At 36.9% G+C, this 15,755-nt stretch overlaps 1 protein-coding gene across 1 annotated transcript; it reads right to left on the reverse strand.

Annotated features, from left to right (window-relative positions):
• Positions 1-1,689: 1,689 nt before the first annotated feature.
• TWF1 (twinfilin actin binding protein 1) lies at positions 1,690-14,975 on the reverse strand (the record flags this gene model as incomplete). The annotated part of the gene is made up of 8 exons (XM_010175648.1): positions 1,690-2,118; positions 4,097-4,218; positions 4,654-4,804; positions 5,003-5,128; positions 8,415-8,519; positions 11,015-11,110; positions 12,393-12,571; positions 14,898-14,975. Coding segments are annotated over 8 exons (1,028 nt in total), but the record flags the coding sequence as incomplete, so codon positions are not given.
• Between the last annotated feature and the right edge of the window lie 780 nt (positions 14,976-15,755).

Below are 15,755 nucleotides of genomic sequence, written 5' to 3' on the forward strand. Positions count from 1 at the left end.
CAAAGTGAATTAGGTGTACTGAAAAGATGCAGAGTTCAACTAAAAATACATTTAATTACAGGGCACATTAACCATGTTTAAAAACCAAGTGACACTTGCTGGACAGGTAGTACATGGAAGAAACACTCCAAAGTCCAACTCCTTGCCCTAGAGGGAGAAGACAAAAGGCAGAAAAAGAACACAGTAGCTAAGGGCAAGCAGGAGATTATTTGAGGATTAAGAGCTATTGAATTGGATTGATGTAGTGTATGAGATTAAATGAAAAAAGCTGAGGTGTCAAATTTCTACCGTATATAAAAAAACAGTAAAACCAACAACTATTGCAGCCTTCACATTATATAGTGCAATCTCAGACGTCAATAACAAGCTAGTTTCTCCAAACAAAATAATATATAAGAGAAAACAGATTTTATCAGGAACTCATAGTGTCAAAGCATTATTTCCCTAAAAAAACCTACAAAACTAAGTTAAAATCTGTCTCCCACCAGGTAAACACGTGGTTCAGCTATATAATGTGCACACCCAGCACCTATGATAATATGTAGTGAACCAAGATTTGCAACTCCCATGTAGCTTTAAAAAAAAAAAAATTCAAAACCCACAAAGATCACATACAAGACACTAAAAAGCAAGTCCCCACTGGGGAATATAATCTATCCACTAGTATTTGCCTCATTACACAATTTTAAATATTTAAGGTCATCCAATACTTGATTTCCATATCTAATTCTTCTTTAATCCATTTATTAAAATAATCTATTTTTTCTCTTCCTATTAAATACATTACTCATGGTTCAAGCAAATTTAGACTATTCTGTCTGTTTCCAGTATTTTACAGAAGGGAAAAAAAAAAAGGACAAAATCCTAACCAGATGCTGCCAGCAGTTACTCAAGACCTAGTTGGATTTTGTTACAGATTTAAGTTACTATTAAAGTTCAAACATTTAGGAAAGGTAATTTTCAGAATACCTTGAAAGTTAAAATTGCAGTTGATACTGCAAACACACTAGGATCTCAAGAATAACTCACCATTATGAAGGAAATAATTTCATTTTTACTGAATTTACAGTTTTAGATCCTAGTGCACAGATAATCAATTATTTATTAGAAGCTTTAAGCATATTGCTTTGAAAGCAGCTCCATAATCTACTGAGTATACTAACTCATGCACTTTTAATCACCTTTAAGTTGGTCATTCAGTACTTGATATGTAAGGCTTACAAGTGGTATAGAAGTCTAGAAAAGCTATAGTGGTTTTACGTCAGATTTCTTTAAAAGAGAATTCCACAAAATTAGTTATAAACTTAAAATGACCACGCTTTCACATGGGAAAATATTCAGCTACTCCTGAACACTTACACTAGTTGATGGATAACTGATTTTAGTTTATCTTTTCTATTAAACAAAACAACAACAAAACTCAACAATGCATCATGTCAAAACCAGAAGAAAACCATCTGTTTTACTAGTGTCCCTAAGAGCTACAAGGAGAAACAAAGATTTATATGGGACAATGCTGCATAGTCCTTCAGCTCTCCTCACATGGTAAGTCTTACGGGTTTCAATAGGCTACTCAAAATAATACAGGTTTGTTATCTAGACATACAGCTGCAACTTACCCATAGAATACATGGGCTTAATAGTCTTACACCTGCAAAGCTTATGATCACATGTACAGATATTAAATGATGGAGTCTAATGTAAAATAAAGGGGTACTAGCTTAGTTTTCCTCTCCTAACTTTAAAATAATTAGCTCTTCCACATGTCATAAAACATGGTCAACAGAAATATAATCATGTAACAATACAAAAAGTGTTGAGGTCAGAAGAGTAAAAAGAGCTTTTGTATTTTTCGTAGCATCTATGAATGGAATGATTTCAGTTCATTACCAAAAGCCAGAATTTCATGTCTTACTGTAATTCTTTATAACAGAAGCAAACAACAGTTTAATCACTAGGTGTTTCAGTCTCTGCTGGACCTCTAATCAGTCTTCGTATTCCCCTCTTCCCTGCAGGACCTTTTGGTTTAGCAAAACTTTGTTTGTGAGCGTGTTGTTTTGGATGAACCTCTTCATAAAGAAAGTCAGCAGTTAACTCATCACCATTATCTATTTCAATCTGAAAAAAAAAAACAAAAAACCAAACCAAACATTCATCATAGTCATCTTAAAACATTTAGAAACATTTAAAAACATTTTGCTGAAGCTCTAAATACTATATTAAAACCATATGTGCAATAATGTTCAGAGCCAGCATGAAATATTCTCCCAACTTTTGCCTAACGCCCTCAGCAATCTTGGATAGTTTTTCTGAGAATCCACTATACTTTTACCAGAATTAAGTGTGATTTGAATTAATTATTTTTCCTGAAATATAAGCACAACTACACAGTACCTATGCCAAGAAACTTCCTCTGTCTCAAGCTTTAGCATAGTGGACATGCGGACAGACTTTGCATATAGGTCCTGTAGTGATAGGACAAGGGGCAATAGTTTTAAACTAAAGGAGGGTAGATTTAGACTAGATGTAAGGAAGAATTTTTCACAATGAGGGTGGTGAAACACTGGAACAGGTTGCCCAAAGAGGCAACAGAAATCCCATCCCTGGAAACATTCAAGCTCAGGTTGGATGGGGCTCTGAGCAACCTGATGGAGTTGAAGATGTCCCTGCTCACTGCAGGGGGGTTGGACTAAATGGCCTTTACAGGTCCCTTCCAACCCAAACCATTCTATGATCCTATCACTAATATTAACTAGGAGTACACGTTCCACGCGGACACAAGTGCTTATTTACTCCTCTGTAAAGTGACTTCGATAATAAAAGATAAGAAAGCAGCATGTGATCTTTCAGAACGACAATTTCCTTTCTTTATTCTCCTCTCTAAAAGAAAAACTTTTAATTGTCCCAAAGTAATCTCCACATTTTAAGAATTACAGTATTTCACTAGAACGTGCTTTAAACACTAACTGTAAAAGCAATGTGCATACATGTTGTCTCTTGAGATAGAAGGGGACGAGTACAAACAGCTTATATGATTAGCTGGCTACTGCAACTCAAAGTATTTAAGCCAGGGGGAAAAAAAGCTAAAATAATTTAATGAACAAAAGAAGGGGTTGTTTTGGTTTTTAAAATTTAAGCATATAAACCCAAATGGAAAGAAAACAGTGTTCTCAAGCCAAACACCACTATTTTGAATTGCAGGAATTTAGAATTCAGAGAAATGCTTTGGCCTTGCTCTGCTGCTCTGCTCAGCACTTCATGGCCTGCCAACCATAGTACTTGACAGACTTGCCAACCACGGTATTGCTGTGACAAGTACGTGCTTCAGAAATACATCTACAAGAATTTCAGGAGTCACACTGTGCATTTATTTTGTTGTAGAAAGGAAATTTCTGAGAAATAATTCAATATAAAAACACATAGTGATAATCTGCTTAAGTCATGTCACCACAGTAAAAATGTTTAGTATTAACTCTATTGGTTTTTAGGTAGCCATAATCCCCACAGAAACCAAGCCTCAAAGTTCTTCTAAATTTACAGCACAAGTGTTGAGAATGTAACCATAGGTCACATATTCCACAAATGGACAATTCCTATGGTCCCTGCTCTAGAGGTGAGAAGCATTTTACTCTTTCTGCATAGTAGTAAAATCTATACAATGTGAAAAGATCAGCTTGCAAATCCTTGTTTCCCCCATCAAGGACTCCTAAAGTAGCAGTTTAACTTCCAGAACTGCAGCTTGAAATTATTTTGAAAATCCTTAAATCTGCTGTGGTCCAAAATATGACAGGCCTTTTAGTAAGAAGCCATGTTATTTCTAAATAGTCCTCCAAAGTACTCTCAGATACTCCCTTGATGCACGAGGATATGTTTATTAAAGCTACAAAAGTGTAGAAATTATAAACTAGAGAAAAGCTTCCAAGACTTAACTTTGTATCTGAAGCTTTCTCAACAAGTATTTCTTGTTCAGTAGAAACTTTTAATAGTTATGCAACACTTTTCATTGTTTATAGAAGGTGGTGGCAGAGGCAGTTAGTTAGACATTAAGAAGGGAACAGAGGGATGGAGTAAATACCAGTATACCCAGTGTACTTACCTTTCTAATTATCTGCATCCACAGCTGTCCTTCTACAATTTCTAACAGTGGACTTTTGCAACTAGAGTAGAGCATTCGTTCTCGTATACTACAGGTATACCCTGGCATAGAGTAGATGAAAACTGCAGGAAAATAAAAAAAAAAAAAATCACAAATCGGACCATAACTACAATCCATCAAAGTCTGTATCACAAAATAATTTACAGCAGAGAGGCATGGCAAATCCACTATGCAGTCTGAAAGGGAAAAATGTAACACCATTCTGGATCTTTTTTGCTTCAGCAAGTGTTTAATTTCAAATGGTGATCAGAGAAAGGCCAGTACCTTTATGTTTTCACATGACAACTGATTTATGGGTGTTCATTATCAAAAGGGATAGCTCACTACTTTCTAAACATAAGCACTCTTCAGAAGTCAGTTTCACAAACAAATGACTGAAATTGATGCTGTTGCTAACAGACAGATTACTTCTATGACACATCTTTCTTTCTGCCTCAAAATTATTAAAGTACTTGAAAGAAGCCAATGAAATTTCATATTGGGAAATTTTGTCATACCTATGGATTCCAAATAGTCTCCTTCATGCATATGCTTGTATAGGAAAAAGTGGTAACGCGCAGCATCCTTTGGAATTCTTTTTGGCAAGTCCTTAAGTTCAGTATGAAGTGTGTTGGCCAAAATAATAGTTTCATTTTTCATATCAATTTGCTGTTAACAAAGCAAACCTGAATATAGTTAATACACAGAAAGGAAACCAGAGAACATGACAGAATGGAAAGAAAAATTGAATTAATCTAATACAGAATGGTAATTTATCAGTGTACGTCATCGATGCACATTGTTTACTGTGTAGGTAATCTATTTTATACTCACTATTAAAAAACAGTTAAAGTACTTTATACTTGCCAGTTGTACATAATTCAGTTTCTTATTTTTCAGTTTCTCCAAAGCCTGAATAGCTTCTTTAGCAATGGGGAATGCTACTCCTTGCAATGTTTGATGCTTGGTATCCACACCAACATCCGTTTGTACCTGGAACACAAGTCAGTTGCGATGTAAACAGAAACCTTTGCAAGTATTCGATGGGTTTCATACAGTAACTGACAATGCATTGCATATGGTTACACACAGAGTTAGCAGTGGCTATTCCAAGAATAAACTACCCTAAAACATCATCCCCATATACAACAGATTTGCATTTTTTAATTTACAGGTCACAATTGCTTGCTTACCTAAAAACACTTTCATATCTCTGAAACAGCTAGCTTTGCAGAGCCAACGGAATCATCAGAGGGAAAACTGGCTCAAGTGTCAATGAAGAAGCTCTAAGTTAAATTCTGGTATAAAGACATAATAAGCCAGGAGGAAAGAGCTTGATTTGCATATGTGGTGTTATACTTTTGAGCTGACAACATTGCTTCTAAACTTTGTTTTATCTTGAAAAATTTTAGACCAAAACACACAAATGTCCTTTCTAGGGAGTCAAAATTTTCAGAGGAAGAAAGAGAAATTATATCTTATGAGACAAACTGATATTCTTGAAAGAAAAGCAAAGCAACTTCCCTCCCTCCTGCTTCAATATCCTCCCTCCAAAAGCCTATACCAAAAAGAAAGCAAACAGAACAAACAAACAAAATCTTAATTTTTAACTTCTAGAAGGTCTAACACAAATTAAAAAAATCCAGGGTAACTGCAAGCTAGACAATTGTTCATACTCCAGTTATGTTAGTCACAAATTATTTGAGATAAAACAGTTATTTTAAAGCTACTTTTCAAGAATTTATGTTTATAGAATCACAGAATGGTTTGGGTTGGAAGGGACCTTTCAAGGTCATCTAGTCCAACTCCCCTGCAGTGAGCAGGGACAACTGCCAGTAGATCAGGTTGCTCAGAGCTCTGTCCAACCTGACCTTGAATGGAGCTTCTACCAACCCTCTGGGCAATCTCTCCCAGTGTTTCACCACTCTCATTGTAAAAAATTTCTTCCATATATCTAGTCTGAATCTCCCCCTCTTTTAGTTTAAAACCATTACCCCATGTCCTATTGCTACAGGCTTTACTAAAAAGTCTGTCCCCATCTTTCTTATAGGCCTCCTTTAAGTATTGAAAGGCCACTATAAGGTCTCCCCAGAGGCTTCTCTTCAGGCTGAACAACCCCAACTCTCTCAGGCTTTCTTCATCAGGGAAGTGTTCCATCCCTCTGATCATTTTTGTGGCCCTCCTCTGGACCCGCTCCAACAGGTCCATGTCTTTCCTGTGCTGAGGACTCCAGAGCTGGACACAGTACTCCAGGTGGAGTCTCACCAGTGTAGAGCAGAGGGGGAGAATCAGCTCCCTCGACCTGCTGACCACACGTCTTTCTATGCAGCCCAGGATATGGTTGGCTTTATAAAAGGGGAGGGGAACACTGAATAATGCCTTAATGACTTTTCTCTGCCTTCCCCACACAATCAGTAGGGATATCAGAATAAACTAGGAGATAGCAGGCAGTAGATCTTTACGCAGCACTTTGTCAAGCTGCGGAATACACTGCCACAGGATCCATGGCCAACAAAAATTTTATGTGGATTTAGAAAAACAGCAAAACTATATGATGTATGAAAAACCCATTAAGAACAATTCTATGGTAAGATATCATCTCTTGCTCAGGAAGATCCCTACCTGCAAACGTTGAGGCAATAGAAGAGTATTCAAGAGAATTATCATGGTCACCTTGCCCTGCTATTACACCCTTCCTAGATTTCTGCCATTGTTCACTCGGGGACCTGATGGCAGACTAGGTGATCCTTATTTCTTAGGGTAACTATGAAAGAATATACATATGGAAAATTCTTTTTTTTTTTTTTAATCAGAAAGCTTTTAGTTTTCTGAGTCTAATTACAGGCTTCATAATGGTAGTAACAAAGAAGACCAAAATGACCTAAGTTAATGTATTGCAAGATGCTTCAAACAAAGCCAAAATGGCAGCAATCTACAATTTATGTATCTCTGAAAAGCACAGCTATTGCTGCTGAAGTTTCATAATAGCACATAAAGTTTTAGTCTGCATGAATCAACTGTTAAACACAACGTATGTAGTGCAGAAGAGATAATACTAATCCCAGAGGTGATCATGGATACCACAGAAGTTTTACATTCATTAATGGGTTTCTTTTTAAAAAAGCTGTTCAAGTAAAATGCAGTGTCTGATAACGATTCGTGCATTTCTACATTGGATTGGCCAAAATTAGACATGGAAAATAAAAAAATACACCACTGGAAAAAAAAAGTCAATAAACAACAAAGTTGCAGCAAAAGCATGGTAGAGTGAAAACATTAGAGAAGATACAGAGCTGCATTTAACACGACAATTTGCTGGCATCCAGCTGCAGAAACAAACTGTATTTCAAACACACGTGGATGGCTGTAAAATACAATCCTAAAGAACTAGTAAGACCAGCACATGACCTATTTTAATACATGTCTGAACACAGACAGTGATTGAGTGAAGGAAAAATGTGAGAAAAGAATGCTCTGAACTTTTCAGTCACTGGCTAGCTGGCAATCATCAAATTATTTGGTTAAAGGCATTCGTTAGAGGTTTTTCTATAAAGCATTCGTGGCAAAAGCCAATTAGTCTAGGCAAAAGGACTATCTACTTGTTTAGGATTTCTGTTTTATTTTTATTTTTATTGGAATTCCACTCACTTCCTCTCAGTCTTAAGACAAATGCATTCGTGCTGGAAGGTAAGTATGTTTCCTGTAGGGATAAGGCTGCTGAAATACTCCTGGCAATGATTCACTGGAACAGTTGCTACTTTGTGTTCTGTCTACAATTTCTGCCACCATGGGAAGCCACCTAGGCAATGACAGAATGGTTGAGGTTGGAAGGCACCTCCTGAGGTCATCTTGTCCAACCACCCTGCTCAATCAGGGCCACCTAGAGGCAGTTTCCCAGGTCTCTTTCCAGGCGACTTTTGAATATCTCCAAGATGGAAACTCCACCACCTCTCTGGGCAACCTGTGTGGTCACCATGAAGCCTACCTAGTGATACTAAAAGCATGTTAAGGGAAAGCTGAAACAATTAAGCTCTGTAGTTGCAAGGCATCTGACTAGGCTTTGCAAACTCAGTAAGATCATGCCACTCCAGCTCCAGCAATCATAACCCCTGCAATCTGAACTCATTGAGACACAAATTTATATTCTCATCCATACAAACTTTCTGAAACTTTCCATTTTCTGTCGTACCCTTTTTTACCCTAGAAGGGCTTTTTCTTTACAATACGTTTCGATCTCTGCACCCAGTTTCCCACCCATGCTCGAAGACATTGTATGTACCTCATTAATCTTAATTTGCCGAAGTTCCTCTTCTGCTGCAGTCAGAGGTGCAGGGGAGGACTGTGATATCAAATATTTTTTATATCCATTTAGTGAAACATCATCCTGAAAGAACAAAATCATTATGGATCATTTTTTATAATAAAAGTTTTCTTCAAAGATGCTGTATGCAGCATAAAAACAGCAGTTACTTCCCACACAGTTATGGTCATTTTATTTGAATGAATTACAAGTGCAGGTGCATTTGCAAATTCAGTTCATTTTCCTCTACAGCAGTCCAGTGGGCTGCTCTGGTTCCCAAATGTACTGCGAGCAGCATTTCCACAGTCAGTCCCTAATTAACCTTGCTAATTAAAAAATTAGCATTAATGAAGACTGTGTGCATGAAGTTATTCAGCCTTCTTGGGCAAAACCTCACAGAATTGCCACAATTCTAATAAATAATAATAATAAAATCTATTTTCTTATAAAATTTGCATGCTCAGACTGCTGGCTTATTGGTAGTTTTGTATCCGAAATACGGGAGACAGAAATGCTACCTTAGGACAGGGAGTAAAGACACGATAGTTTAGGATGCAAAGTCACAGAAGTGATGAATTCTGATAACCACTTTGGGGAATCTGTTAATATTCAGTGTCAGTTCTGTCCCTCTCCAAAGAGGCTGATACCAGAGGCAAATACTGTAGTGTTTTTATAATTAATCAGAAAATTAAGTCACTCAGAAAAGGGCAGGACTTCATGCAATCATATGAGTGTGATTTTATACTCTGAGGAGAGAGAGAAAGCTCCTTCTTAGCTCTTCTCTTTCTGAAAGAGATAGACTTTCCCAAATACCATTTCCAGTGTCAATACTCCATTGTGTCTTGTTTCAGGAGTTCAGAAGTGTTGAGGTTAATACATGTGAAGTAGCAGGTGGAACCACAACCAGGTTCCACCAGGATAACAGAGCTGGTTGCAACAACCTATCCTTGTGTCTAACAAAATAAAGACAGAGTAACCCACTCGATGCTGATGATCAAGACTCTGAGTGAGGTTTGCAACTTGAATATTTAAAGAAGCTGATTTTCACACAGATGAACATTAGAGGACAACTACGATGAAGAAGCTTAGAAAGACACTAAACCAAACAACTTAGAGATCTATTAAGCTGTAACATAACAAACTTGCAAAAAGCGAGCTCCATTGACTTCACCCTCTCAGTGCCCCAAGCACATTCCGAAATGACAGTAACAGACAGATGCAATGCAAGATGGAAGCTCAGACTTTCATCTCGCCCTACAAGTCAGAGCCCAAATTCTACATATTGCACAGACTGATAATGGTTCGGTGTGAGTGGTGCTGAGAAATCAATTGACTGAATGGAAAAGGAAAAAAAAAAAAAACACACATGACCTCTGCCAGTAAACCCTCTTAGCAACTTGGTTATCTACTTCTCTAGAATACAGCCTCTCCAGAGAAGTTTGTTAGTGTGTTAGGATAATGAAGCCTCCATCACAGGTTAATGCTGAATATAACAAATTATTTACTCAGTAAGCAGCAGAATTATTAGCCTCATGTCCTTATGGACTAATCTGTACACCACAACAACCCACGCCTCTTCCACAGTTTTTTCCCCACTACAATATCCTCTATTCTTCCTCAAATCTCCAACTCCTTCCCTTCCTCCAGCACCAGCTCCCTGTATCAATAGTGGTGACACTTTGGTTCAGATTTGTGCATATGATGAACTAATCAACAGGCCAAACAGAAGATACTGCTGCACTCTCTCTGTCTTTGCTGAAGGAGGAAAAGGGGAATGATAGTTTGGATCTCTAAGTAATTATCAGTTTTCAAGAAAGCTATAGGAATTCTGTATCTTTAAGAACTCTAACTTGTATTTCTTTAAAACTGGCAATGGATTAAAAAGTCAAGGCTGTCTGATGTCTGCCTGATAAACTGGCTGACATCACAACCATGAAAGACTTATTTCCCGAAGAAACCAAGGTAACAAAAGCCTCGTATTTCCTTACGTGCACAGCACTTGCAGGCTTTTCAACATCCCTTAGAAGTTTGTTAGATTTCACACATGCACCTTCCAATTATCTTACCATAAGTGAACAGTCAGCTATTAGTGTACAATGAAAGTACATTTTATGGTCAAATTCTAAAGAACTAACAGCTTAATACCCTTGGTTTAAGACAAAAACATTTGTTTTCAGACATTAACAGCTTGCAGATAGCTGTTCTAGCCCACTTGTGATTAAGAACCATACATCCAAAATGACCTGCATATACAATTGGCCTGAAAGTTACAGTGTTACAGCTTTCTGAGGATTCACATGCATGCAGAGAGATTAACAGATGCTTTTATTATTCCTGGATTATTTAGTTTTCACAGCCATTTGAAACAAGGGCTTCTTAGCCTGAAATTGTTAAATATACTTAGTTACCTCTTCAAATTACAGCAATTACATCTTAACATTGGAATAATATACATAGCTTTTAACTCTTTTTTCCTTAATTAAAAAAGAGCAGAAACACCACAAATTCATACCAGTAACATCAGCTACTACAGTTAGTATTTAAAGTCAGTGTGCTGACTTTAAAAAGAAAAACAATACCTGTACTGTTCCAAATACTTCATCCTTAATATGACCACCTCCAAATTCTTTCTTAAGTGTTGCTCGGGTTGCTGCATATAACATTTTTTGACGAACCTAGAACATCATAAAACAGCGTAGTTTTGGTTTGGGTTCTTTTTTTTTTTTTTTTTTTTCCTTTGGTGTACACAGAGAATCTTGCACACTGATGTATGAAGTCCATCAATAAACATCTTTCTTAAACAAATATTTTAAGTGTTGAAACTGCATTTTGAAGTTGTAATTCTTAATAAACTCTATGAAATGAGCTCTGGATCACAGTACTAACACATGCTATTCTCAAGGGCATGATACTATGCACTATTATAAAAGTAATTCCAAAACTAAATTGCAGCTTTAGTATAGAGTATAAGCTCTTTTTTTAAACGGGGGAAAAAAAAAAGTGAACATAATCTTTAGTAATGTTAAATGGGAAAACCCACAATGGCTTAGATCTTTTGTCACTGGTCTATGTCCTAATGGATAGAGCAGACAGAGAAAGAGCAAACTGCAAATAACTTATTATTATTATTATTATTATTATTTATTTGATAGTGACTCCAGATAGTTTTAGTTGAACTACAGAGTTTTCTGGGGGCAGAGATCTAATGATGATTGCTGCCTATCAACTTGTTTCTAACACAGTCACTTATTCCTCTCTTAACAGTCCCATCTTCCCACTTTATTTCACCATCAGGCCATCCTTACCACAACACCTCACCTATTCCACCTAATCTCTTTTATGCTCTCCAAATCTTGGTCTCTTACCATTTCCTAACTGCTAGTGAAAGTAGCAGGAATATGTGAATAGCTTTACTTTCTCTCTTCCCTTATCTCACATTCCCAGAACCTGTACACAGTATTCCAGCTTATCCTAGAAATCCTTAACTCTAACCTCAGTACTCTCTCATGTTCTCTGACTACTGACTAAGAAGCAGTATATTCTGTGGCAGGGCACAGATCCACAAGTGACAGTTGGGCAGCCAGCAAGCCAAACAGAACTAACACCTTGAGCTCACACTGTGATCCTTCTCTCTATGATAACACTCATTGAGATTTCTGTCCTATATCCTTCTGTGAATTTTCACGAAACACTGACAGACAGATAAACAAACAGGGCAAAACCACTGTCTTGTCTCCTCCAGTCAGGCTAGAAATAAACTGTATCTAGACCCCACTGATATTGCTCCTCAATCAGCTTCAAGAAAGGTGTTTTCACAGTTTTTCCCTGGGGAAAGCGAGGGCAAGGTTGGGGAATGCTTCATTCCTCAAATCTTCTTCCTTCCTATCTACGATTCAGAACAAATGGCACTGTTGAAAAACCATTAACAGCATGAAGCTTCTGATGATGGTTACTTACAGGAGAGTGGTCAGGTGACCATGCGATGAAGATCCATTCATATCCTTGAGCATTCCGGGAATCTAATCTGTATAATATATAACATGGTTGCTTGTCTTCAAGAAGGGGAAGGACAAAGGCATCATAATCCTTTTCCCACGATCCAACTGGCTGCCTAGAGGATCCCACAATAAGCTGCTCTGTAACCAATAACCAAAGCTACAGGTTAGCAACAATACAGTTAGTACCATTTTTCAAAATTAGCAATTACAATAGACAGTTAATCAGATATTTTGTCTTTCATAATTATGTTCACAAGAATAGAAGTCAAGAACAGTACGTGTGAAAGCAGGTGAATTCCTACAAAAGCTGTGTATGTTCAAACCCTAACTTACTTTAACCCAAATTCAAACAGTGGAGAAGTAATGTGCTGGCTGTCATAAAGCTCTTTGATCTGAAGGGATAAGACTGATGTTGGTGTTTTTAGCATAACGCACAGAGAAGGGAAATAAAATCTGTCTTCTGCCAGTTTATTTTTAAATTGGAATACGTAAGTAGAAGCAGAATGGTAGTAAGCTTTTAGATTTTAGAATTAAAATTATTGAAGTTCTTGCTGTAACATACTAGTGTTTGTACTCATTGTAAGGAATCAGTAACTCAGTTATACAGTGAAAAGAGTACGCAATGAATATGCTGGCGCTAATCACTTTAACTTGACTATGTAAGTAGATAAACCTCCTTCTAATACAGCTTCATAACTGTGGTCTCTTTAAATGACTGGAGTTGTTCATTATCTATAATTGGCTTAAGTCTGTATAATATAATTCAGATGGGATTTAATTATGTGAACAGCTGTAGCAACAAGATTTTTCTCTTACTTATAAATCACATCTCAGCTTCCAAAGGAAAGTATTAGTACAGTGTCTTTCAAAACATTTATCAGCTTTCCACTAAATACTAACCCCTACAACCAAAACAGAAATACCTTGTTTAAATGGGATCCTACAACAGTTTGAAGACCATCATAGTAGCCAGTATACAAAATATCTTTTGAGAATCTAGTACCTAACTTCTAAAACTTCAGACAAAAGTACAACAGAAAACAAAGGTCTCCACAGCAAAACTTTCATGGCACTCTACCACAGTAAAACACAGAACATGAACAGCCAAGGGAGAGGGTGTTTGGCCCTTCTCTGAATTAGTTGCAAAGTGGTACACCTAGACCAGAGCATTAGGAATGTACTTGCCAGTTCTGAACTCTATGTGGCTTTATATTCACTGGGATTTAAGATTAAAAAAATAATAATAATATCAGAGGAACTCTACTGCCCAGCAGCAAATCTCTTCTCTTACTAACTCAGATTAGCAGAACTCAATTTGACTATTATCTGTTGACTAAGAACAGTTGCTGAAAGCTTCTGCAGACAGTTAAGGCAATTTTCCCTCTTCCAGTATTATGGGAGTTATAGAGGTTTCTTTTTGAACTGTGGAAAACAGTATCAAAGACTAGATTCTGCTTCTACAGACAAAATGCATATATATATATATATATATGTACACACCCACACCAACACACATCTTCCATTTATATCTTATTTCTAGGTTTTATTTAGTATCAAAAAGTAGCATACACACAAAAGCATATTATTTACCTTGCCTAATGGAAATAATAATAATAATAATAAAAAAAATTCAATGTTATGTCAGCATTTGCTACCTTGTGCTAGTAAGACTTTACCACAGTGACCTATCTACAATATTACTAATGCTACTTCCTTAAGGAAAACAAATGCAGAAGACTTGGCAAGAAAAGCAAACATAAAGAAGGTAACAGTGGGTTATTTACTTAACAATGAAAAAAAGAAAAAACTACACATTCTGTCTTGCAACGTTTGCAACCTTGATCACTCGCCAAGAAGTTCAAAGATCAAACTCAAGCTCTGCAAGAAATTATGTAATTTGATATTTATACATATATGTGAGATTTAAGGAACAGTTTTAACTTTGAAAATTTGTACAAAGTCACAGACTTTTAAAGGTATTTTCTATGTATCCAGATTACTATTTAACATCTGCTTTAATAGGACTTTCTACATGCAGCTGATCCCAGTATAAAAGTCAGATAATGTTTATCCTTCATCGAAGGTGACTAGCTGCTGTGTAAGAATCTCTCTGTCTAATGAAAGTAACAAAAGTACCAAAACACTACACAGGTATAGAATTTTTTGTCCTCTGCTCTTTCTTTAATAAGAAGATAAGAGTAAGCTCATTTATATTATCCATATGAAATACACAGCAGTTCTTGGTGAAATATGAAATGACACTTGGAAGAAAAATTTAAAAACACAGTAGCATCATACTGAAAAGTTCAGCATCACCAAAACTTAAATCTTACCTTCTGTATATGAAAGATCTTAGTAACATCAAGTTTTGTGGAGTTTTGTTTTTTAAACAATTGAACATGTATGTCACTAAGACAACTAGGAAAATAAAAGATTCAGAGAAAAAGATTAAAATTTGACTAACCATTGTCAATGACTATTTTCAAAAGCCTGTATTGTCCATTTCTGGCTCCAACAAAGGTGTCTTTAACACTTCCACTAGCTGAAAAAGAGAAAATAAAAGTAACCAAATTAACATGTTTCACTCCCCTAGGACAAAGAGTACTCACAAAGGTAAGAACATCACCAGAAAAGCATGCAACTGGCCCTTCACTACAGAGTTGGACTGAAAAAGGAACACAGGAGTGATGTTCCCTCTATGCTGCATACTGTTCCAGACACCAGCAGGCCACAAAAAGATGACAGGCAACACTACACAACAGCCCTGCTTTCTAGCATACCATATGATTTTCAACATTGTGAAAATTAAAGCTGACATCACATCATCACTCTCAGGTTTCAGAGTTAACACAGCAACACAATAAAAATATGACGCATCTCAAATGACAATAGCTTCATGAAGTCTGCAGGCTCAGTGCAAACTTTCAGACAGAAACTTTACACCTGCCAGGAAAATGTTAGAGCCTGCCTGGCAAACGTGCTGGCTTTCCTGAGGACACCTCTCTGAAGAGCACCAGTGAAGGCTGCCACCCATTGCTCCCCTTTCATATCACCTTATCTCCTTGTATGTATTTTGATGACATTGTTCAGACCCTGACCTATTGCAACAGGACAGCTTTGTAATGAATTGACAAAGAAGTCACTAAAAATATTTTAGTGTCTGTAATTCACATGGACGCTACACCACAAACACGACAGACCCACCTCCCTAAGCACACTGAAGAACTGTTCTTGAGTCATGCGAAGATCATTCTTACCTCAACTGCTCTGCTAAATAATCTGAGTGCAAATCAGTTTAACTATATTGTAGGCAGGGGGCTGT

Source organism: Antrostomus carolinensis, unplaced genomic scaffold (assembly GCF_000700745.2).
Source record: "Antrostomus carolinensis isolate BGI_N321 unplaced genomic scaffold, ASM70074v2 scaffold35520, whole genome shotgun sequence".
Taxonomy (NCBI): domain Eukaryota; kingdom Metazoa; phylum Chordata; class Aves; order Caprimulgiformes; family Caprimulgidae; genus Antrostomus; species Antrostomus carolinensis.